This window comes from Muntiacus reevesi, chromosome 20 (assembly GCF_963930625.1).
Source record: "Muntiacus reevesi chromosome 20, mMunRee1.1, whole genome shotgun sequence".
Classification (NCBI taxonomy): Eukaryota; Metazoa; Chordata; class Mammalia; order Artiodactyla; family Cervidae; genus Muntiacus; species Muntiacus reevesi.
This window is the reverse complement of record NC_089268.1, coordinates 6,396,586-6,423,172: the sequence shown is the minus strand read 5'-3', so window position 1 is coordinate 6,423,172 and position 26,587 is coordinate 6,396,586. Positions and strand designations below refer to the sequence as shown.

General features: G+C 38.9%; 1 protein-coding gene across 2 annotated transcripts in view; it reads right to left on the bottom strand.

The window, feature by feature from the left end:
- COL21A1 (collagen type XXI alpha 1 chain) overlaps positions 1-26,587 on the bottom strand; it is a 213,473-nt gene that overhangs the window by 113,598 nt on the left and 73,288 nt on the right. The window contains exons 4-9 of one of the 2 annotated variants that reach the window (XM_065912290.1): positions 14,050-14,218; positions 13,416-13,632; positions 10,077-10,250; positions 8,930-9,007; positions 6,916-6,924; positions 5,475-5,558 (exon numbers count right to left, since the gene is read on the bottom strand). In XM_065912290.1, the coding sequence (XP_065768362.1) occupies positions 5,475-5,558; positions 6,916-6,924; positions 8,930-9,007; positions 10,077-10,250; positions 13,416-13,632; positions 14,050-14,218 (731 nt within the window). Of the gene's footprint in view, positions 1-5,474; positions 5,559-6,915; positions 6,925-8,929; positions 9,008-10,076; positions 10,251-13,415; positions 13,633-14,049; positions 14,219-26,587 lie in introns of those variants that run through there. The other variant, XM_065912289.1, reaches the window with a different exon arrangement.

Genomic DNA, 26,587 nt, shown 5'->3' with positions numbered 1-26,587 from the left:
AGGTGGGAGGAGAAGGGGACAACAGAGGATGAGATGGTTGGATGGCATCACTGATTCAATGGACATGAGTTTGAGTAAACTCCAGAAGGTGGTGATGGACAGGGAAGCCTGGTGTGCTGCAATCCATGGGGTCACAGAGTCAGACACAACTGAGCGACTGAACTGAACTGAACTGATTATTTCCAATCTGTTAATGACCTCTTCACTCATACAGTATTAATTATCAGCAGAATTCACAACATCAAAAGGATCTGAGAAGGTTTGACTTCTATGATGATGAAGCTGAAATAAAACTTTGGCATGAGAAGAAACAGGACTTGTGTTTTTAAGCTGCATAAAAGTACAAAACATACTTAACGATAATATTTTAAATGAATCAAAACTAAGTTTCCAAGGGAAAAAAAAATCACCCACGAGATAAACCCAATGTGACTTCTTAAGGCAACACAGGTCAATGGCCCGCAGAGGGAAAATAATCTCTTCTGCAGGTTGTATTATTTCTGGTAGGTTTTAGTGGTTATTTGAACTATTGCCCTACTGGTTTATTTGCAAAACCTCAGGTTTGTAGTAAAAGCTGACATCAATCTTTACTGATTGCTTACTACACACTAAGCACTGCTCCACAAGATTTGCTGTTGTTCAGTTGCTAAGTCATGTCTGACTCTTTGAGACCCCATTGACTGTAGCCCACCAGGCTCCTCTGTCCACAGAATTTTCCAGGCAAGAATACTGGAGCGGATTGCCATTTCCTTCTCCAGGGGATCTCTCAGGCCCAGGGATTGAACCAGCATCTTGTATGTCCTCTGCATTGGCAAACAGGTTCTTTATCATTGAGGGACTAGGGAAGGCCCCTATGAGATTTGCCTGTATTCAATTTCTTAATCCTCATAAGAAACCCATGAAGCAGGTAATTTTACTGTTCCCACTTTATATATAAGAAAACTGAGGCCCAGGAAGGTTAGGTAACTTGTCCAAGGTTACAAAGCAGCAGTGGAGATGGGAACTCAGCTAATTCAACTTTAGACACGATGCTCCTAAATGCCTCTCTCTCTGCCCACATCAAAATGCAAACTGTTATCAAAACCAACCCAGGGAAGACTAGCAAGCTTAATGTGGAAACGATTTTCCAAATATATTAAATTAGACATATGACATATAATTATACAACTGTGACTAAATTCTCAATCTACTTTCTTCTACTTTAGTTGAAACATGTGCAATTTCAAAAAATAAGTATTCAGCTGAAAAGCAATTCTTACTTATGATGAATTGATTTTGTGCCACAGAATTTCTGAGTTTCTGCCAGGAATGGGAACATCATGGACTAAGTTGAAACATCCCTGCACACGGACTTGCAAGTGTGCAAATATGAACAAAGTGAGAAACAATTGCGCTTGCAAAAGTAAGCTAATTATTTTAAGTTATGCACCCAAAACAAAGGTCTCCAAGGCCTGAATCCAGTGTTTTAAAGCTTTCTTCTCAAAACCCCTGTGCCTTGATTCGACCCATTGGCCTCCACAGAAGTATCTGACCTAAGACCAATTCCTTTGGTTTTCACCAAAACCAACCTCTTCTCTCCCTCGAAACTCAAATGCTAATTCTCTTCAGCTAGAAGGAATCCACTTAATTTGGGGAAATCAGCATAAATATGTGAACGCCCAGTGGTTCCTAAAATTTTCCAAAGGCTTTTGCATTTTAGCCCGAGGTTACTTTGATAACCCAAAGGAATCCCTACTCAGTAGAACCATCAGGGTTGAAACAAAGGGCATCAATAAACTTGTAGAGAGAATGGTATTTCAGAGAAAATAAGTTATTAAGAAATTGCTTCTTCCTTAGGAAAAAGTTGAAAAGAAATTGCTTTTTTTCCACATTTTCACTCTGTGTGTGTGTGTGCTCAGTCGTGTCTGACTCTTTGAGAACCCACAGACTGGAGCCCACGTTTCCCTGTCCGTGGAATTTTCCAGGCAAGAATCCTGGAGTGGCTTGCCATTTCCTTCTCTAGGATATCTTCCCGACCCAGGGATCGAATCCACTTCTCTTGCATCTCCTGCACTGGCAGGCAGATTATGAAGCTTAGATTAAATGTGGGGAGTTTGTCCCCACAAATGTCCCTTTAGCCACAAACTGGAGGAAGAAGCTGCCATTGCATGGGCAGGTCTTTTGGAAGGGATTTATTTTTAAACCAGAGATTGCCTGGGTCTTTCATATAGAACAAAGGCCTTCCACATGGGTTAATTGAGGGATAGGTGAATCTTACTTTTTCAATCATTTTATAATTCATTAAACAAAAATTATTACTATTAAGCACTACTCTAGACACTGAAATTCCAAAGGAGAACTGAACTAAACTTCACTGTGAAATGCTTCCATACAAAAATCATTCCCAGAGTGTCATTAATTTAGTCACTCCCTTTGACAGTAGGGACACAGAATGAATAAGCCAGCCTCATTCAGGGGCTCACAGCCCCACAACAGATATATTTCTCTATGCTTATTGAGTATGGAACGTGCTGTGCCTCGTCGCTCAGTTGTGTCCAACTCTTTGCGATCCGCCAGGCTCCTCTGTCCGTGGGGATTCTTCAGGCAAGAATACTGGAGTGGTTTGCCATGCCCTCCTCAAGGGGACGCTCTTACCCCAGGGATCGAACCCAGGTCTCCCACATTGCAGGCAGATTCTTTACCATCTGAGTCACCAGGGAAGTCCAAGAATACTGGAGTGGGTAGCCTGTCCCTTCTCCAGGGGATCTTTCTGACCCAGGAATCAAACCAGGGTCTCCCACATTGCAGGAAGATTCTTTACCTGCTGAGCTCCCAGGGAAGCCAAAGTATGGGCTATCTCAGTTAAGTTAACCTGGTTTTACAAAAGGGTTGTCATATTTGTTGGAAGTTCAGAAAACTTGAAGCAGATGACTGATTGTATCTTAGAATCAGCACGTACTCACCCATCCACACGTGCATTTCTCCTCTTTCAGTTTCATGACTTAACTCTCAGCTCCCAGAACCCAATGTCTCGCTACTGGGAAGACTGGATTCTCCTGCACAGGTAAGTCTGCCTGATGGAAATCTGTAAAACGTTCCAGACAACATCTACCAAAAACAACCAATACATCTCAGCTGGATGTATAGTAAAATCACTTCATCTGTTTTAGTTCTGATTCTGGTGCACTAATTAAAAACCTATCAATTTTCCAGGCCAGAAGCTCTCCAAAGGAAGAAAACCTCAGGCTGTTGCTATGGACCCTGTTTTTCACATACAGGTCTCTGATGTGAGTGAGGAACAACCTCCAGGGGAAAGAGCCCTGAAAGGATGGAAGAGTGTGTGTGTGTTCCTGGCTTCCTGCCAGCGTTTCTGAAGAAAATGGAAAGCAGATTAAGAAAGCATGCCAACTTGAAGATCAGTGGAAAACTGCAATTTCACTTAAAGTAGTAGGTGGCAAAGGGGTGAGATGATGACTAAGAAGAGAGAATGAAAATGAGGAACACATGAAACTTGAAAATACTGAAAATCAGAGGCTTTAACAGATAAGACAAAGGGCGTGCTAAAAGTTTGCTGTAGGAACATACATGCATAAAAATTGGTATCACTTTAAGATGCCTAATGGACCACTAATGAGGATCAGGATACATCAGGAGACCCTGGACGCCTGCCCCCAGAATGGACAGCCCCTTAGAGGCCCCGGGGGGGACCTGAGCAAGTGGAAGTTCCTCTGGGCTTAGAGAGGTCAATGTCATGGAACTCTGATTTCCACATGGTATCTCTTGCAGATCAAATCACTTCAGTATAAAATATTCCAAGTTAAGTAAAGTTGTATAAATATATTTCAAAAGATAGTCTGCTGGTAGGTAGGTCACATCATGCTGCCTTGCAAGGTAAATTGTTTGAGAAGCATATTGCAGGTATTTTTCCTTTGTGTCAAAGCATCCTAAATAACATGGCTACTTTATCAGAAGAAGACTTGAATTAATCTTCCTAAATGTAACCTAAAAATTGTCCACAATAATAGATTATGAAGGACTGAAGTCAAATTTCAAACCAAACAGGTTTACTTTGAATTTATCCTTTTATTTCTTAAATTGCATTTCTTTCCTAATTTCAAGTTAGGTTTGAAGTGGGTCATAAACTATCACCTGAAAATGGATGGATAAACATGCACAAAAGACCAGAATTCAATTCTCCCAGATCACCAATCTAAAATCTGAAATGTTTTAGTTGTGATGATTTAAATTTATCAGAAAATTCCATCTAACTGAATATCATAATTCACATTTAGCAAAATTTATTATGGTCACTCCAGGTAATAAATGATCAATACTCAGAACATCCTCTCAAGCTAAGAAGTCATACTTCTTTCAAGTTAGACATTTTTATCTAGATGATATTTTTAAATAATATTAAGTAAACAAGATTTGGTTTTCCTTGGTAACTCAGTTAGTAAAGAATTTGCCTGCAATGCAGGAGACCCCAGTTAGATTCCTGGGTCGGGAAGATTCCCCTGGAGAAGGGATAGGATACCCAGTCCAGTATTCTTGCGTGGAGAATCCCGTGGACAGAGGAGCCTGGCGGGCTACAGTCCATGCTATTGCAAAGAGTGGGACACGACTGAGCGACTAGGCGCACAGCAGCACAAACAAGGTTCATCTACAGAGGACAAGTCACTAACATCTCAGTGTCCTAGGCTATGTCTAAGTGATGCCACAGTCAGTGTCAACTTACTTAAAAATTCAGTCATTCATATTTAATAGATAGAAACAGATTCAGACTATTATGTAAAAGGTAACTAGTTATAAAATAGTATGCACATCATACTTCCAATCATATACAAATGTGTACACAAATGAATATGTGTTTATACAAATATACACAAAAAATACATATGCACACAAATAATACGTATGCAGATACATGTGCATAAATGTGTAAACGCAACTGGGAGATTTGCATGTATGAAAGTGACTAAGAGAATATACTTTCTAAAAATAATTATTGCATGATAAGTAAAAATATAAGTGAGTACATATATACACCTTTGACTCTCTTTTTAGACCTGGACATCAAACACAACACTCAAATCAATTTTTAAGTTTTTATTTCAATTTTCTATCTGAAAATCATCTTGACAGATTAAGCATTTAGACATTTAAGAATTTAGAACATATTGTTCTTCATTTTTTACCTGGTTGTAAGGAAGTATCATTCTTGGGATACAGTAGCGGCATTAAGGGGAAAAAACACAAACGGACAAGAAGCAAACAAAATATTCTCCCCCACTTTATTGTGGTATCAATTTAAGGTTCAAAGGCAATTACAGATTAGGATACACTTTTTTTAAAAAATCACTAAAACTCACCATTTAAACTCTTCTAAGATATTAGGCAGAATATTCACAACAGGCTCAATGGTGAGTAGGAATTTTGTGCTTGCTCAGCTTTAGTTTGTCTGTTTTAACAAAAAAAGCAAGTTAGGTGTTACTCACTTTGGGCCCTTGTAGTCCTGGCTTTCCTGGAGGACAGATGCAGGGAGCTGCCGTTGAACCTACATCACTGGGACCGTTCAGGCACTAAAAGAGAAGGAGACATACCACACGGCAAGATGCACATACACATGTACACACACCACACGGCAAGATGCGTACACACGTGTACACACACCACACGGCAAGATGCGTACACACGTGTACACACACCACACGGCAAGATGCACACACACGTGTATACACACCACACGGCAAGATGCGTACACACGTGTACACACGCCACACGGCAAGATGCACATACACATGTACACACACCACACGGCAAGATGCATACACACGTGTACACAAGCCACACGGCAAGATGCACACACACGTGTACACACACCACACAGCAAGATGCACACACACGTGTACACACGCCACACGGCAAGATGCACATACACATGTACACACACCACACGGCAAGATGCATACACACGTGTACACATGCCACACGGCAAGATGCACATACACGTGTACACACGCCACACGGCAAGATGCACATACACATGTACACACACCACACGGCAAGATGCGTACACACGTGTACACACACCACACGGCAAGATGCACACACATGTGTATACACACCACACGGCAAGATGCACATACACATGTACACACACCACACGGCAAGATGCGTACACACGTGTACACACACCACACGGCAAGATGCACACACGTGTGTATACACACCACACGGCAAGATGCACATACACGTGTACACACACCACACGGCAAGATGCACACACATGTGTACACACGCCATACAGCAAGATGTGTACACATGTGTACACACACCACGCAGCATGCATACACATGTGTACACACACCACATGGCAAGATGCATACACACGTGTACACACACCACACAGCAAGATGCACATACACATGTACACACACCACACGGCAAGATGCGTACACACGTGTACACATGCCACACGGCAAGATGCACATACACGTGTACACACACCACACGGCAAGATGCATACACACGTGTACACACACCACACAGCAAGATGCACACACATGTGTACACACACCACACGGCAAGATGCGTACACACGTGTACACATGCCACACGGCAAGATGCACACACATGTGTATACACACCACACGGCAAGATGCACATACACATGTACACACACCACACGGCAAGATGCACACACACGTGTACACACACGTGTGTCAGTGTGTGTGTGAAACGGTGAAGACAACTTACATTTACTTCCCAATCCAATAAGAAATTCAGCATCACACAAACAAGCTATGAATACCAGATACACTCAAACCACATAGAAATGGACTCTATTTCCCTAACATACTTACAACTGATGGAAGAAGCTAAACAGTCCCACCATGCAAACATTACCATAAGGAGAATAATAGTATCCAGGCCTACCTCACCATTCTGAAAGAAAAACAACAACAAACATGTTTTTAGGACCTGCTTTGAATTAAATTTCTAAATTATCTTTCTAATTTACAGATATTTCTTTGTCTAGAGTAGAGATAAATGAAGGATCAAAACCAGCAAGAGCTAAAACATTTGATAGCAACTATCCTAAAAAAATTACCTATATATGTTATTCTTACATTTATAATAGGATGAAGGAATGAAATTAGCAATGAGAGTGTGCTTGGTAAAACAGCCATGCAGGAATAAAAATACCTCAAGGTGGGGTTTTATGCTTTCTTGAACTTTCTGGAAATCACTTAGTGAAATGAAAGTCATTCAGTTGTGTCCTATTCTTTGCAATTCCATGGACTGTCATCCACCAGGCTCTTCTGTCCACAGAATTCTCCAGGGAGACATAAAAGACTCGGGTTCAGTCCCTGGGTCAGAGAGATCCCCTGGAGGAGGGCAGGGCAACCCACTCCAGGATTCTTGCTTGGAGAATCCCCTGGACAGAGGAGCCTGGCAGGCTACAGTCCACAGGAATGCAAGGAGTCAGACACAACTGAAGCGACTTAGCACGCATGCATGCACCCTGGGAAATCACTTGAGAACCAGAGAAAAAAACAAAACACATCTAAGCAAGTAACAAACTACATGCATTCAATTTATGCAATTTACTTTAGGAAAGCTTCTTGCTAAACAAGAAGCTATTTCTTACTGAATAATGCACAATTTTAAATATGTTAGTAGTCCTTGCAAACAATAACAGATTCAATCAGAAAATGAGAAGATGGGAATAAAGGTGAAAAAGGGTATAAACAAACCTGAAGAAGTCACACATGAGAGGAAAGAGGCATTAAAACACAGAAGGTGGATATGAGAACTCAGAGTCTACAGTCTCAAGCTATGCTTCTATTATGGGAGGCGGGGGGTGGAGTGGCCATGGTCATGGCAAAAGTCAGTGGAGAAATGCAATAAATCAAGTATGTACAACAGACTCTCAAAATACAATAACTGCTTAATGCTTTTAGGAGAGATTTATATTCCAAGTTATAAGTATCTAAAATAAACATTATAGTGTTTAAACGAAAGAAATTTATATTCCAAGTTATAAGTATATATAAAAGTTATAGTGTTTAAAAAATTAAAGGAGAAAACACAGAAGGAATCATTTCTAGAAGTTTCCATTGTTGATTTTTATTATAGATCCCTTAAATTCACTGCTCTGTGCTTTCAAATTTTCAGAAGATGTGGATCCATAAATTACTCAGTTTAATAGGGAAAAGGAAGATGATGACAAGACTATAACAAGGAGAAGAACCATGTAGGGCTCAAATGTCACTGAGAATTCACATTATCAAAAAGTTTTATATTCTACCATTTCTGCATTACCAACAATATACCATTTTTTTCCCAGAGAAAAATCAGTTTCACACATGCGTATGATCAGACTCTAACATTTTAGTTTATAATCTTTTTCTTCCTAATGCATTAAAATCTCTAAATAGATAGAAAGTTGCTTATATCCTAGAAATATAAGAAAATCTTACCTAACTAACAATAAGAAGAAAACTTTATATTCACTATGGTTTGAAAAAACATGCTAATGAACAGGAAAATGAATCATTTTCTACTCTTCAGAATCGTGCCACATCAGAATCAATGAAGTTTACAAACGTGTTTTACTCACTGGACATTCAGACAATGAATTCTATGTTTTTCTAGAGCAGGTCCAACCCTGCTTCATTCAAGAAGTGCAACAACAACGACCCCCAAGATGATGAAAAAATGTTCCCTGTGCTCTTCCATTTACACTTCTACATTAATACATAGTAACAGTATTTCAATTATGAACCTCAAAATATGTTTTAATCAGTATCATTTTATTTGCACTGAAAATGAAGAAACTGATTAACTCTGTAAGTTAAATTCAAGCTCACATGCTATCTGCATTCTATTTATTGCTTTGAAAGTTCTAAAGCAACACCTGGTGGAAAAAATAATCCATCCTACTCACAAATCCAGGAATTTCACACGCTGTCTCCCGGTTGTTCTGCTCTGGGTCACAGTAGATTCGTAGCTTTTGGACATCAAACTGGAAACACAAAACCAGTCAAGTTAAAGTTGAGGCCCAAACAAACTGCCTTGTAAAAAGCAACTCAGATACACAGAAGCAGTCACTATAGTTAGCAATGATGTGACACAGATCAAAGCACTTATCTTTGGTAACAATAAAATACAATAAATAATAAAAACACAAAATTTGAATTCTTGACACACAGTATAAAGACGTGATGCAATGTAACTTCCAAGGAAAACTTTCCTAGCACCAAACACAAATCTCTGGTTTCCTTGGGAAACCCAGAGGTACTTATGTAGTATCCTTGTATTAAGAGCTCCTCTAGAAAGCGTTTCCTGGACCACCAGAAAGCTTTCCCAGGCTTTCCATGTTCACCCTGCATCTTTCCACATCCCTGATTGCACAGAATAGGCTCAAGAAACCATCTTTGGTTTCCAAGATTTAGTTGTTGGCACAGAGAGCTGTGTGATGAGTAAACCCAGCACCTCTTACTATTTAAATATTTACTACAATTTGACGTTAGTACATAGACACCATAATCATACATCTGAATATGACACCATCTTCTCTTGATAGAAACAGAGTGAGAAAAACATACCTTTTCAAATAAACGATTTTTCAAGACATGGCTTGAAATATACACCTCTCAACCCATAATAGATATGCTAGCTTAAAAGAATACCAGAACAGTCACAGTTTTGCTTATGAAAATCCTGACACACATTAATCTAATTTTATCCTCACAGCTGCAAAGAAACTTTTATAACTGCCACTCACAACTTTAATCACATTCTCTTTTCCAAATTCATGATATAATCTATGCTTCTCTTGGGAAATATGAAATTAATGTTTCATAATAGCATAGAATTCTACCATGCACTCGGGAGAACATATTTCTAAGAATTATTATATTAAGTCTGATTTTTCATTTTCATACATACACAAACATGCAATTTCACTAAAGAACTGACCACTTTTTGATTAAGTCCCTTAAAGGAATTAAATTAAATACAATTGAATGTGATAAATACTATCACCAAAGCTCCATTTTATAGGATGAAAAAAGCAAATCATTTTTACTCACCTGAACAGTTTCTTCTTTCCCAGAGTATTTTCCAATTTGGGTTTGCCCACTGATGAAGATCCCTAACACTGGATGTAATGGCTTGTTTTCAATTTGTTGATCATCAATAAACAGAGTTACATCTTGTTCTGTTACTAAGAGACGAATTTGATGCCAGCCTTCATCAAATAATGTCTATAGGAAGGGAATACAGGAGATTCATAAAGAGAATTCCTAGCAATCTTGTATCTTCTTTATGTCTCTATTCTTTAGTCATCAACCATAAATCCATACCATGCAGATTGGTTGTATCATATTCTAACTCACCCTGACCCAAGCTGGGTCCCAAAGGCCAGTACCCACCAGTCACTTTATTAATCCCTACATGAGTTTCCATCGCACATTCCCAAGAAGCTAGACCAAAGTGTTTGTGGAAACAACTCCCTCAAGGTCACAGAAAAGTTCCTCATGTCCCAGTTCAAGTGGCTTCTTTCATCCCCTCATCCTACGTACTTCATAGCAACCGTGGATCATGTAACTAGTCCGTCCACTTTGACAGTCTCCCCCAAACCTTCTTCCTCTCCTGATTTCCATGAAATGATATTAATAATATCCCCATTTTTAAACCACAGCAAGCACCCTTACCTCCTCATCCTTACCTCAGTTGCCATAACAAGTAGATGCAAAATTCCAGCAAGGATGTGTTTAAAGCAGAACTCAGATTCACTTCTGCACTGCCCCTCTCTGTCATAATTTAGGCTCACAAGTATCTCACTTTGTTTGAATAATTTTTAAACACATCTCAATCCCTGTCCCTTCCCTCTCCAAGCCAACCTAGCATTCTCTACTAGAATTAATCTCATGCCCCAATCTTCATAATTTCTGTATTCCTCGGACCAAGCGCAGTTCAAGAAAAGAGTCAAATGTATTCTTTATGAAGGGGAAGGAGCAGAGGAGAGAGCTGCTTAGATTCTGGCAGGACAGTGACCGAGACTTTCTGATGGAATTCCATCATCGACTGAACAAAATGCAAAACTGTGTGTAGAGTTCACAGGTCCATGTTCACATACAAGATACAAGTTTGAACTTATACCTGGCTAGCTTTGTGTGTGTGTGAGTATCTTATACTCGAAACACAGGGGGCACCACATTCTATTCTCTAAATAAAAACCCTGCACTTTACTACACGTGACTCCTTAGTAATGAACCACTGATGCCTGTGTCCTCTCTTTCCATCAGAATCCTATACATCCTGCATAATGGGCTCCAGTTTCATCCATCTCATTAGACCAATACAGCATACTAATGCATATATATGGAATTTAGAAAGATGGTAACAATAACCCTATATGCAAAACAGAAAAAGAGACACAGATGTACAGAACAAAATTTTGGACTCTGTGAGAGAAGGCGAGGGTGGGATGTTTCGAGAGAACAGCATCGAAACATGTATATTATTTAGTGTGAAACAGATCACCAGCCCAGGCTGGATGCATGAGACAAGTGCTCAGGCCTGGTGCACTGGGAAGACCCAGAGGAATCGGGTGGAGAGGGAGGTGGGAGGGGGGATCGCGATGGGGAACACATGTAAATCCATGGCTGATTCATGTCAATGTATGGCAAAAACCACTACAATATTGTAAAGTAATTAGCCTCCAACTAATAAAAATAAATGGAAAAATAAATAAATAAAAATAAAAATAAACAGGGATAAATCTCACAAAATCCTATACATCCTTCAAAGTCCATTCCAGAAACCAACTCATTTATGAAGACTTGCCCACATTTTGTATTGGAATCCACTTTTTCTTCCACACTGCAGTAACATTTTGCACTTCTATGAGATACCAGAAGCACTGGATATCACATTATAAATAAGTTCATTTAGGTGAGAAACATGCCATATTCATTTGCCACTTCTTACAGAAACCAGCACATTGACTTTAATGAAAACAGCAGACAACAATGCTTTAAATTTATTCTCACCAAATGAAGAAATTGCAAAAATGCATAGTTTCATGTACAGCCCTGTATATTTCCTAAATTATATAACATACTATTAGACTGTTATAATTATAATAATAATCAAAATGTAATTGTTTTTATCATGATATCTGTATTCTGAACATATGTGCCTTGGAAAATACACTTTTAGTTTATGTATTTTATTAAATGTATGTTCCTTCAGGGGATATAAACTGTCCCCCTAATAAATGCAGATTCTATATCATTATTTACCTGTATTTAATGTTCTGACAAATGTGACTTTACCTCAATATCCTGTAGGACATGGTAGGATAAAGCAGACCAACATGGACTTTGAACTGACTAGACCGAAATTAAATTCCTGATGTCACAATTTACTAGCCATGCTAGTTAGAGGGAGAACTTAATATCCCTGAACATTTTTTTTCCCTGTAAAACGAGAGCAATAGCTTCTTCCTTGGGTGGTTATTATAAGTAAATATTCCTGGCACTTAGAAGCAAGCACTGAAAAATATGATTTTCCCCACCCCACAATCTCACACGAATTAAGACAGATTTTCACCAAAATGGAGTTGCCATATGGTCCACTCCTGGTTATATATCCAGACAATATACTATACTTCAGACAAAACTATACTTCAAAAAGATGCATGCATCCCTATGTTCATAGAGACATGGAAACAACTTAAAATGCCCATCAACAGATGAATGCACAAAGATGTTATGTATGTGTACAAATGTTTTATATATATGTATATATAATGGAATGCTACTCAGCCATAAAAAGAATGAAGTCATGCCATTTGCAGCAACATGGGTTAGATTATCACACTAACTGAAGCAAGCCAGAAAGAGAAAGACAGACACAGTGTGATACCCCTGATATCTGGAATCTAAAATAGGACACAAAAACTGATTTAAGAAAGAGAAACAGACTCGCAGACACGGAGGACAGAACTGTGGCTGGCAGGAAGGGTGGGTGGGATGGAGTGTGAGGCTGGCGTTAGCAGATGCAGACTGCTACTGATGTAATGGATAAGCGACAAGGTCCTTCCCAGGGTACAGCAGAGAGTATTATATTCAGCATCCTGTGAGAAACCATAATGGACAAGAATATGAAAAAGGATAACATATATGTATAAATAAGTCATTCTGTTGAACACCAGAAATTATCACCACGCTGTAAATCAACTATACTCCAATAATTTAAAAAACGCTAAATTTCTTCCTTTGCTGCTTCTATTCAGTAAGCAAAATTACATTATGAAATCAGTATCTTTTCAGTCATCTTAAATTATGGCTCTCCTCTCCCAAAACACACCAACTTGACGGTAATTCCCCATGAATACCACAGTCATACCCAGGCATCTTTACCTTAACTCGAGGGTCAGCAAAGGTGACCACTTGCGAGCCATTAATGTTGCTCGTTGTTGTAAATAATAATGTTTTATCCACTCCATTTAAGGTAACTGCTATTTGTGGCCTTCCATCAATGGTTAAAATTCTCCACAAATCCCACATTTTCTTGACCTTAAATCGCTGAGTGGAGACAAATACGTATGATGGAGGAAGACCTTCTGGGAAAACATTGCTGGAAAAAGAAGAATGTGTATGAGCTTAAAGAATTCTCAACATGTCTACAGATTTATCAAGAAAAAACTGTATCAACCTATAACATTGTGGGGGGATGGGAGAGAGGTTCAAAAGGGAGGGGGTGTCTGTATACATAGAGCTGATTCAGTTTATTATACAGCAGAAACTAGCCCATTGTAAAGCAATTATGCTTCCCCGGTGATTCAGACAGTGAAGAACCTGCCTGAAGCAAGGTAGACCTGGGTTCGATCCCTGGGTGGGGAAGATCCTCTGGAGGAGGAAGTGGCAACCCACTCCACGGACAGAGGAGCCTGGTGGGCTACAGTTCACAGGGTCACAAAGAATTGGACACAACTGAGCGACAAACACACCCAAAAATAATAAAATAAAATAGAAAAATACATATAACATTTACCTTGTGAATTCTGATAAATCAACTTTGGATGTTATTTCATATCCTTTAATCTTTGTTGGTGAAAGCTGAATTCTCTTCTTAGCCTTTTTCTTTATACCCAAGCCTAAAAGAATATCAAACCCCTTCTCATCACGTGCTGCCACTGGAATTCGTGTTGGACAGACAGATTCTATGAAGGAAAAGGTATAAAAGTTGATTAATCATGGGTTACTTCAACAACAAAGAAAATTAAGGGAGGAATAAAGAACATAGAATTATAAAATCTCTATATGCACACAAATGTACACAAATGTATTTCTGAGAAAACGTTTTTCTTTTGTTTTCAGAGTGCTTTTGTTACTTGACGATGGAGTCTTGTCTTCCTTCTCCCTAAAAGAGGATGAAATATAAGACAAATATCTGTTCATGAACTGTTTTAAGGGCAACACTATGCTGAAGTCTACACTTCACTCTTTGACTGTGAGGCCACGAAACACCTGGGCTGTGGTGGAGGGCTGGAGCAGGACTTCTGCTTCTCATCCAGGACTGTCCGGTAGTCACACACCCTTGGATAACGCTCTTGAACTTCTTGGATCCGGGAGATGAACTCTGACTGCCTTCTTGCTTTCCCAGCATGTGAGAGGTAAGAAAAAACATGTGTGTTGTTCCTTATATTCTTTCCAGTTCTAGCAGTTTATAATCTTACAGTTTAAATGCCATTGGTTGTCTCACTCTGGAAAAAACTTAACTGTGGGTCTTTTCTGTTCATGGAAATTCTTCAGATGAGCCTATTATCTCATCTATGATTAATCGGATTATATATTCTATTAATCACATTCATAAATGAACAAAGACTTTTTCCTTAGAAGAGTCATTAAGGTTTGTATTATACAGTCATCTATATAAATTATAAAAATGTGATGTGCTTTTCAACTATCTGGGAAACTAATGTCTCAAATTATGTGGAAAATTCTGTACAGTTGAAATGCTATTAAGCTATTATACTGTAGGAATGTTGCAATATTTTCAGATTCTTCCAAGGCCATCCTATAATATACACACTGAGCCTGACTGCCTATATTTTATAGAGCAGCTAACAGAATGTAAAAAGAAGAAACTCCACAAAATGTGCTTTAAGATAATCATTCTCCTGAAAAACATTAAAGAGAAGGAACAGTATCATATTTATCCTATAATAAAAAAGTAATGAGATGGATTTTATTAGGTCAATAATACTGTCATAACTTGTACCATAGAATGCTGAAACTAATTAAAGTTTTGTTATAAATAAAACTAGATGTATTCCTGAGAAGATATGGATATTTGCATCTTCAGGTCTGAGGATGCTGAGTTGTTTTTTAGCCTGCTTGTTTGTTTCTTACTTTGTTTTTGCTTTCTTTGGCTGCAGTTGTCTGTTTATTTGTTTTGGCCACAGAGCGCAGCATGGGGGGTCTTAGTTCCTGACCAGGGATCAAACGTACGTTCTGTGTAGTGGAAGCTTGGTGTCTTAACTACTAGACACTCAGGGAAGTTCTGGGTTTTTGCTATTTAAATAGCTTTACTGAGGTAAATTGAGATACAATAAACCAAACATAAAGTATACAATAAACCAAGCATAAAGTTTACAATCTGATTAGTTTTGACACATGTATATACCTGTGAACCTATCTCCACCGACAAAGCAATGAACATGTGCATCTGGCCCAAAAGCTTCCTTATGTTTTTTGCAATCTGTTCCGATCACCACTCCCATCCCAATCCCATCCGCATTCCCAGGCACCACTGTCTCCTGTCACTACAGGTAAGTTTGAGTTTCATACAATTCTATAGAAAGGGAAGCGTATTGTTTGTCCTCTTTCTTGTCTGGCTTCTTTCATGCAGCATGATTATTTTAGCTCCACTCTGGCTATTCTTTCAGTAGTTCATTCTTTTTGGTCACTGATTAGTATTCATTGTATGGATATATCACAATTATCTATACGCTTGCTGATGGACATTTGGATCACTAATACTGCAAATAAAAATAAGTTTTGATATAAATAGAATCAGATGTATCCCTGGGAAGGGAGGGGTATTTTCCTCTCAGATCAGAGGTTGCTGAGTTTTGAAGGACCTAAACAATCACATTCTTCTTCCTCTAGGAAGCTTAGCTAATGAGAAGATATAGAAACTATGCAAGCAGAAGATGCTGGTTAGGGGTGTGATCCAGTGAGTCTGATGAGACAGTGAACTGTAATTAACCACCCGGCCTGGCAGCCCAGCGGGACTGATTCATTCCCCAACCACCCGAGGAACAGGACTTGCCCCTAAGCTCACACAGGACCTAGAGAGAAAAGGGAGCTCCAGCTTCACATGCCTATCCATCCAGAAAGAAAAAGCTAAAGGCACTTGACCAACATGACCATCTGCTTTTCTCAGATGCCCTTATCTGAAGATGCATTTTCTCATTAGTGGTAAGGAGTGAAAGAAGGTGGAGAAAGGCCAATCTCATTGCAGCATTGCTTTTGATTTGAATGAGAACTCCCAAAAAAACTTTGCCTATACCTAGAAAAGAGCCAACTCAAGTGAACTTTGAGCAGAAAAGTGACAAATTAGACTTCACTAATAAACCATCTTTACATTTTGAAATAATCCATGTTCTGACAAATATTATTCTTTTACTACATTACTGAATTAATTTGTCTTTTCACCTCTACTTAAAACTGAGATTTCTTTTCATTTAAAAACTCATTTTAATGTAAAATCAAGACAACTTATTAAAAGAAGAGCTAATCTAGCTGAAGCTCCTTCACATGAAAACACAAGAAGCAGGGAATAAATGTGGTACTAATGCTGTATTACATAACTAAAATCGTAAATCAATAAATTAAATTCTTCCTGTCATTATGATGCAAGATTTGTTCCTGGCAGGGGGCAGGGTAATACAGAACAACATGAAGCCTCATTTCAAATGCATTTGATTTAAAATTGCAAAAGAAAGAAGCTTATTTGAAAAGAAAATGTGTTAAACATTATATCATAAGAATATTCAGATTTGAATTGCTCTTTTGATTTGTTTTACCAAAGAGAAGTTATAAGATATTAGACAAAGAGCTCCAGCTGAAGATCAGGATCTGAGGTTTAGACCAAAGCCTTGCTCTTAACCTCTCACGAGCCTCTGGCCCTCATGTGTGAAGTGAGAATAATGCTCTCCTTCACAGGGCTCGTCTGATGATGTATGTGGAAATGCTTCATAACTTCAAAATAGCATGCAAGTGTGGGGAATAAAGCAAGTACTGTGTTCATCCTTTTTCTATAATCAAATCTTTTGCACTGTATTCTATTAATAATCCCCAGGATTGTATAGGAAACAGTGTGGCACAGTGCATGAAATAAAAAATGTATATTAATAATCACACTATAGCCATGGTTTCATTAACATCCAGCACACCTCATTAGTGATCATGCATGCTCAGTCATGTCCAGTTCTTTGCAACCACACAGACTGAAGCCCGCCAGCCTCCTCTGTCTGTGGAATTTTCCAGCAAGAACACTGGAGTGGGCTGACCATGCCCTCCTCCAGGGGATCTTCCCAACCCAGGACTCTAACCCGTATCTACTATGTCTCCTGCATTGCAGGCAGATTGTTTACCACTTGAGCCATCAGAGAAGCCCCCTCATTAGGGAAAATGTATTTAAATAATTACATTTTATTTTTCTATTGGCTTTCAACTTTTTAATTGTAAAGTAAACATAAAATTTATCCTTTTGACTATTTTTAAGTGTAAATTCACTACCATTAAGTACATTCAAATGTTGTATATCTACCGCCACTATTCCAGGGAACCAGAAAAGAAAACAAGGAAAAACTCCACAAAAGCAGAAAAGCTTCAGTTTTCAGAAATAGAAGCTCCGTACCCATTGGACAATAACTCCTCACGTTTCTGTCTTCTCAGCCCCTGGTACCCTCGTATTTTCTTGAAGGAATAATCTTTCTTCCCTATTTGCTCGCCTACAAGAACAATAAAATATCCTTATACACAGGAACTAAAAAGTAAAATGTAGCTAAAATGCTCAAATGCAGTTTGCATACTTGCATACACCTAGCTATGGGAATGGAGAAGGAACTGGCAACCCACTCCAGTACTCTTGCCTGGAGAATCCCATGGATGGAGGAGCCTGATAGACTGCAATCCATGGGATCGCTAAGAGTCGGAAACAACTGAGCGACTTCACTTTCATTTTTCACTTTCATCATTGGAGAAGGAAATGGCAACCCACTCCAGTATTCTTGCCTGGAGAATCCCAGGGACGGGGGAACCTGGTGGGATCCGTCTATGGGATCGCACAGAGTCGGACACAACTGAAATGACTTAGCAGCAGCTATAGGAAACAGGTAAAAGAAAGTTTCCATAAATAAAAAGCTACTTTGATTGCCAACCAAAACCTTCCAGGAAAATAAAGGTAAAAAACTAACTTCTCTTTAGTATCCTAAAAAGATGTATGTTTAAGCATGCAACCAATTTCCATTGGAAATTGGAAATAAAAATTGGAACTTGGAAGTTATTTTAAGGACTAAGAAAATCAAATGCTAACAGAGTCAGTCAGAGGATAATACCCACAACAGGTAAGTTGAACAATCTAGATAAAGCAAGTTAGTTTGAAGAAGTACATTTAGGAGCAAGGACAAAAAAAGAAAAAGAACTCAAGATCTAAGTTCTCTAGGAAACTAAACAGTTGTAATTTTACCCCAATATGTACAGAGAGTATTCAGAAAGGAATGCTTCCTAGAATAAGCATGGATCACTCCAACTTATTTTAAACACTAGGGTGCAGTAATAGTTGCTTTCTGTTATCTAAGGGCTAAGTAATATAAGTAATTCAGTCTTATCAGGGTCATAAAAATGTGTTCTATTTAAAATCCTACCATAGTCAGGGACAGAAAACCTGTTTATCTTTTCAGTCTGATCAGGACAATTACATATGTCCAGCTACTCCTTTCTGTGTGTGCTTGTCTGACTTTGGTGACCCCATGGACTATAGCCTGCCAGACTCCTCTGTCCATTTGATTTTCCTGGCAAAAATAGCAGAGGGGTTGCCATTTCCTCCTTCAGGGTATCTTCTCAACCCAGGGATCAAACCTGTGTCTCCAGCGTCTCCTGCATTGGCAGACATATTCTCTACTGCTGAGCCACAGGGCTGGAAAAGGTGAGTTTTCATTCCAGTCTCAAAGAAAAGCAATTCCAAAGGATGCTCAAACTACCGCACAATTGCACTCATCTCACACGCTAGTAAAGGAATGCTCAAAAATTCTGCAAGCCAGGCTTTGACAGTATGTGAACCAAGAAACTGCAGATGTTCAAGCTGGATTTAGAAAAGGCAAAGGAACCAGAGATCAAATTGCCAACATCTGTTGGATCATCGAAAAAGCAAGAGAGTTCCAAAGAAACATCTACTTCTGCTTTATTGACTGTGCCAAAGCCTTTGACTGTGTGGATCACAACAAACTGTGGAAAATTCTTAAAGAAATGGGAATACTAGACCACCTGACCTGCCTCCTGAGAAATCTGTATGCAGGTCAGGAAGCAACAGTTAGAACTGACCATGGAACAACAGACTGGTTCCAAATCAGGGAAGGAGTACGTCAAGGCTGTATATTGTCACCCTGCTTATTTAACTTATATGCAGAGTACATCATGAGAAACGCTGGGCTGGATGAAGCACAAGCTAGAATCAATATTGCCAGGAGAAATATCAATAACCTCAGATATGCAGATGACACCACCCTATGGTAGAAAGCAAAGAGGAATTAAAGAGCCTCTTGATGAAAGTGAAATAGAAGAGTGAAAAAGTTGGCTTAAAACTCAACATTCAGAAAACTAAGATTATGGCATCTGGTCCCATCACTTAATTGCAAATAGATGGGGAAACAGTGATAGACTTTATTTTGGGGAGCTCCAAAATCACTGCAGATGGTGATTACAGTCATGAAATTAAAAGATGCTTACTCTTTGGAAGAAGAGCTATGACCAACCTAGACAGCATATTAAGAAGCAGAGACATTACTTTGCTGTCAAAGGTCTGTCTAGTCAAAGCTATGGTTTTTCCAGTAGTCATGTACGGATGTGAGAGTTGGACCCTAAAGAAAGCTGAGCACAGAAGAAATGATGCTTTTGAACTGTGGTGTTGGAGAAGACTCTTGAGAGTCCCTTGGACGGCAAGGAGATCCAACCAGTCCATCCTAAAAGAAATCAGTCCTGAATATTCATTGGAAGGACTGGTGTTGAAGGTGAAACTCCAATACTTTGGCCACCCGAGGCAAAGAACTGACTCACTGGAAAAGACCCTGAGACCCTGATGCTGGGAAAGGTTGAAGGCAGGAGCAGAAGGGGATGACAGAGGATGAGATGGTTGGATGGCATCACCGACTCGATGGGCATGAGTTTGAGTAAGCTCTGGGAGTTGGTGATGGACAGGGAAGCCTGGTATGCTGCAATCCATGGGGTTGCAAAGAGTCAGACACAACTTAGAGACTGAACTGAACTGAGCCACCAGGGAAGCCAGACGTTAACAAGATGTGGGATTATCATACTAATTAATAATGAACACATTTTTCCAGATCTCACCTAGCCTAATTTATAAGTGCCTACTCAATACAATTCTACTTGTTAGATTGGTTGTAAGCCACCCTCTGCAGAAGTCACATATTTTATTGATAACTGGGGAATTTTATATGGAGATTTGCAGTCAGAGACTGAAAGCAACTTGACTGATCCAGATCCAATAGTCCAGTAAAATATAGTTGTCTGTGATGCCCCTGTGTGCAGCTCAGATCTATGCAAGCCAGCTCCTTTAAACTTTCCTGAATTGAACTTGGCCTTAATGGAAAGGCAAATGTGAGTATAGGTGTCACTGACACATATTCCTCAATGACATTCAGTGGCAATTTAATAATTTGCCTTTCTGAATGTCTGTTATATCATCAGGGACTTTACTATCATGCAATGTACAGGTCATAGAAAAGGTGCCACATCTAACACGGTTTCAGTTTCAATTTAGTACTAAGACTGTAATAACTCAGACTCCATCTCATCATATTGGAAATACAATCAAATAGCAATAGCAAATCCTAAATAAATTATCTAAGCAGAAGTCCATTTACCAAAGCCCAGATTCACAAAATTTCTTTTCTCATCACAGATTAAATGATCTCATCGTTTTTACCAGCAAGCAATCCCACTGTCTTGAAATATAGATTGATTTAAAGTCAACAGTACTCCCTCAGAGGAAGATGTCTGCCAAACATAGCAAGCATAGACTTTTATAAGACTTCTTTCAGTGGCGAGTCAACGGAACCAATAAACTCCAGTTAGCCTCAAGAACAACTTGTGCACAACTCAGAAAAGTAAAAATCTTTTTCACCAGTGAGTAGTCTCACTAACATAAACTGTATTACTTTTCAACAATAAGAAAAATATAAGGAATGGAAATCCATCCTTGGCTTAGAAAATAAAGGGTAATTACAAACATAACTCATCCAGTTTTGTCAGTTTTCATTTTAAAAGCATTGATTATGTGATGAAATGTTAAGCTATTCCTTTCTCTGATTGAATACTAGAGAGGGAGAAAGTTAGTGCATTTTACCTTTATTCAAATCCAGACAACAGTCTGTATCCCATTCCTATAACTCATTGCTTACTCCTTTTTTTTCATTTTTAACTTAAATGAGAAGAACTTTTGTTAAATATTACAGTTATGCATCATTTTAACATGCTAACTCCATTGTTTATTTAACAGGCATCCAGTCATCTTAACAGGACTCTCTGTTGCTCTAGCCTGCAGCATGCTGATAATAATGCACAAACAGTGTGGTCTCTTTCCTCTCACACTATTAGGGCTGACCTCTGTGACCAACAGGAAAGATACTGCTATCCTCCTGGCTCTCTTGGATGACTCACTTTGGGGGAAGCCAGTCGTCATGATGCAGGGATGCTCAAACAGCTCCTTGGAAATGTTTACCTGCCCAGGAACTGAGACCTCCGGCTAACAACAGCACCGACTTGCCAACCTTGAGAGTGAGTCACCTTAGAAGCAGACCTCCAGCCCAGTCAAGCCTTCAGCTGACTGCCGCCCCAGCTGATATCCTGACTGCATTCCTTAGGACAACCTGAGTCAGGATCACTCAGCCCAGCTTTGCCCATGTTCCTGATCCACAGAAACTGTATGAGATAATAAATGATATTATTATTTAATCCAAATACAAGATAAAATGAATGAAATGAAATGAAAATAAGGCCTCTATTACCAAAGTTGGAGTCAGTCAATTAGCCTAATATATTTAGAAACAGTTCAGTTCAGTCATTCAGTCATGTCCAACTCTTTGCAACACCATGAATCGCAGCACGCCAGGCCTCCCTGTCCATCACAAACCCCCGGAGTTTACTCAAACTCATGTCCATCAAGTCGGTGATGCCATCCAGCCATCTCATCCTCTGTCGTCCCCTTCTCCTCCTGCCTCCAATCCCTCCCAGCATCAGGGTCTTTTCCAATGGGTCAACTCTTCGCATGAGGTGGCCAAAGTATTGGAGTTTCACCTTCAGCATCAGTCCTTCCTCTGAATATTCAGGCCTGAATTCCTTTAAGATGGAGTGGTTGGATCTCCTTGCAGTCCCAGGGACTCTTAAGAGTCTTCTCCAACACCACAGTTCAAAAACATCAATTTTTTGGTGATATTGACCAAATCAAGAACCAAATTCAGATCTGGTTCTGACTCCAGAGATTGGGCTAGACCATTATATATATTCACATGGCCTCAGGTTTATAGAAAGAACTATCAAGTACTTTACTTTAATATACATTGCATTGTGCTTACTGAAATTTTTAAACTTTTTCATTAAGTTACAACCTACATTCAGTAAAATGCCTTGACCTACTCTATGAATTATAGTATGATGTACTTACCCCTTTTCCTGTGAGCAATCATTTGAGTTGTTTTCAGTTTAAATAAAGCTGCTATGAACATTCTTGAATAGTCTTTTGGTGAACATATGAACTTATTTCGCACAGTTAAATATTAATATCTAGAAGTAGAATTGCTGTTTCATAAGATTCCAGTATGCTCTCCCCTAATAGATAATGTCAAAGACTTTTCCAAAGTGATTGTACAATTTTTAGTCCCATGGGCATGCCAACAATCATTTAAAAGGATGTTATAATAATAAAATATGTCATCAAGTAATCTGTATTATATAAATAACATTTTAGAGGGAGAGAAAGAATGGGAGAGTGAGCTACTTATATAAACTTTAAACATTCTTAAGAAAACTATCCTGAATATTTTCTATTTCTTTCTTTGCTAGAAATAATGAACTGAACGTACACAGCTGCGTTTAGATCCAATCATAAACCCTGAGATCAAGGTCTATGTGCTATAATTTGAATATTTTCTGAATCATACCGTACCATAGTCATCTCACTTTTTCAAATTTAATACTCATCATTGGTTTTCACATGAAATATAAACATATCATATTTCTTTATTAGAAACATAGCTCTAGTCTCTCTAATTAAATGAATGGAAAATCCATATTTTTGCACACACTACTAGCCCTTGACAATGTAGATTGTCACCAATTCAGATTAGATTTAATTTCTTTTAATCTACAGATAGAAAACAAAATGACTCCCCTGAATATTCAATGAGGTTTTATGAAATATTATACCTCATCAAATCCTATCTGCCAAACTTCACCCCACCTCCCACCTCTCATTTTCCTGTACCCCATCTCTGTGGTTAGGAATTCAAGCACATACGTACCAATAGTGGAGAGGCAGAGGGAAGGAAATGAGTTTCATGTAAGGGCAGAGAAATTAATCACACGCTTGTTATGAAATCATGTAATCATGAAATACTACCACCGAAAGCAACTCAGTTGTCCTGGCCATGACTCCTGATATGTGTATCTTTACCCTTTGTGGCTTCCATTGAAATGCAAGTTAAACAGAATAGGGGAAGAGTAGTATACCAGACTGTTATTAGTAAGTATTACGCCTTGAATTAGATAATCAAATTACCCAGCAATCTGCAAGCAGAGTCATCCAAAATGTGAATAATTTCAACAAGAGAAAAAGAAATTCAGAAGTCCTGAATATTATTCCAAATTAAAGTACACCATGGTGGAAAGCACTGGAAGGAAAAAAGCCCCAGTGCTTTTTGGGATGAAAGACGCCAGAGTTCCAATTAGGGAAGCCAGCTCTCTTTCCCGCTCCCCTCTCATCACTCTAAGAACATATGGCTACATTTGCACAGCTAATTGCCTTCTGACTTCTGGTCCCTCCTGAGTCCACACCATATACTCTTTTAAGAAACAGATACATTTCCTGCTTCATCCAAAAATCACAATGGTGGAAAAAGGAATGGTAAGAATACACAGGCTGTTTTTAGGTCCTGCCCTTTTAACCGTCTTCTCCTGTGCACAGGCGAGTTCAGCTCACCTGAATCAAAATGTGGGTCTTGAAATCAAGTTCTTCAAGCCATAAGCTATTGGAAGCCCTTGTAGATACTTAAGGATGGTACCTTCCAAAGCACAAGGGGAAATGACTTTCTTTTCCCTCTTCATTCTATTGCATCAAGGCCTTGCTTGGCTGACTCAAATAAGAACATGCTTGGCTGACTCAAACAGAAACTAAAAACAACAGAAGAATGATATCAGCAAGATAGCAGAATAGAAAGTCACGACAACCATTCCCTAAGTGAAATGCTGGTTTAACAATGATATATGGGCCAAAATACCTTTATGAACATTCTATATTCCAGTCAGGAAGTTGAAGTTCCCCAGATGAGCACAAAAATAAGAATAACATCTTGGCGTAGGCAATAAGAGTAATTTCACCCTGGCACATCAATTCCCTCTCCAGGATGACACAAATAAGTGCCAAGAGAGATGCCCTTGCTTATAATGACTCCCCAGTGAGGAAGAAAGAAAAATGGAGCCTGCATCTAATGCTCCAGCTTTCAGAGAGACTGGAGAGATGGACAGACTGGTTTCTGCCTTGACTCATTTGCAGCACTGATACAATCAGAATCAACTGAATGCCTGGGGACTGCAGAGAACAAGCAAGAGTGTGAGGGTGGCTTGTTGTGATATGGCTCTGTGTGGTCAGAAGACACATGACTTTAAGCTTCTCCCTCAGGAAGAGAAGAGTGGAGCGTGTATCCAGCATGCCAGGTTTTCAAAGGGCTGCCTGAGGGAATGATATTGGTCTCACCTGACTAATGATGCTGACAAGGAACCAGCACACCTGGACATCTGGTGGCCACTAAGAACAAGGAAGAGGGGTGAAATCTGTAAAACTAGAGGACTTGAAGTATTACAGGAAGATACCAAATGGAGTGAAAGATAATGAGTTTCTGAAAAAGAAACCTGTCTCACTAATTAACAAATTGGTTTATACAGTCCCAAAGAAATCACATCCCTCCAAAAACGGTTTCAAAATCTCTAGCCAGACTGATTGCTGAGGGACTTCCACTGGCCAAAGCCTGTTGGTAAAGACTGGGAAAAGTGATTGCTTTTTCAAATGTGTGAATCTCAAAACAAAACTATGAGATATATGACTTAATCAAAGGAACATAATAACTCTCCAGACACTGACCCTGAAGAAAGGGAAGTATATTATCTCACAAAGAGTTTAAAATAACCATTACGAGAGGCTCTATGAGCTCAAGGACATGACACATGAACAAAATGAGAAAATCAACAAAGAGACACAAAATATAAAGGAGAACAAAACAGAAACTTTGGAGCAGAAAAACACAATAATTGAACCAGAAAACTGGCTGGGGGGGTTAAAAGTCAGTCTTGATCAAGTAGAAGAAAGAATCAGTAGACTTGAAGACAGGTCCTTTGAAATTATCCAGGTAGAGGATCAAAAATTTTAAAGAATGACAAAAATTGAAGAAAGCCTAAATGACTCATGCCCACCATCTAGTAGACCAATATATCGATTATAGGAGTTGCAGAAGAAGAGATAAAGAAGCAGAGCTTATTTAAATAAATAATAGCCAAAATTTTCTCAAATGTAGGAAAGGAAGCAGACATTCAGATTCAAGAACTGAAAGAAATCCACATCCAGACACATTATAATCAAATTTTCAAACACAAGGATAAAGAGAGAACTTTGAAATCATTAACAGAAAAGCAACTCACTATGTGCAGGGTACCCCATAATCCAATCACCAGATTTCTGAGTAGAAATATTGCAGGCCACAAAGGAATGGGATGCTATATTCGAAGTGTTCAAAGAAAAAAATTGCCAACCAAAAATAACATACCTGGCAAACCTGTCATTCAAAATAGAAAGAAAAATAAATACTTTTCTAGATTAAGAAAAAGCTCATCACCACTAGGCCTGCCTAACGAGAAATACTAAGGAGGTCCTTCAAATTGAAAGGATATTAAGCAGCAACACAAAAGCACTGGAAAGTATAAAATTTGCTGGTAAAGGTAAATACAGAGACATAGTCAGAATACTGTAACACTGTAGCAGCGATATTTAAATCACTTTTAATTCTGATATAAAA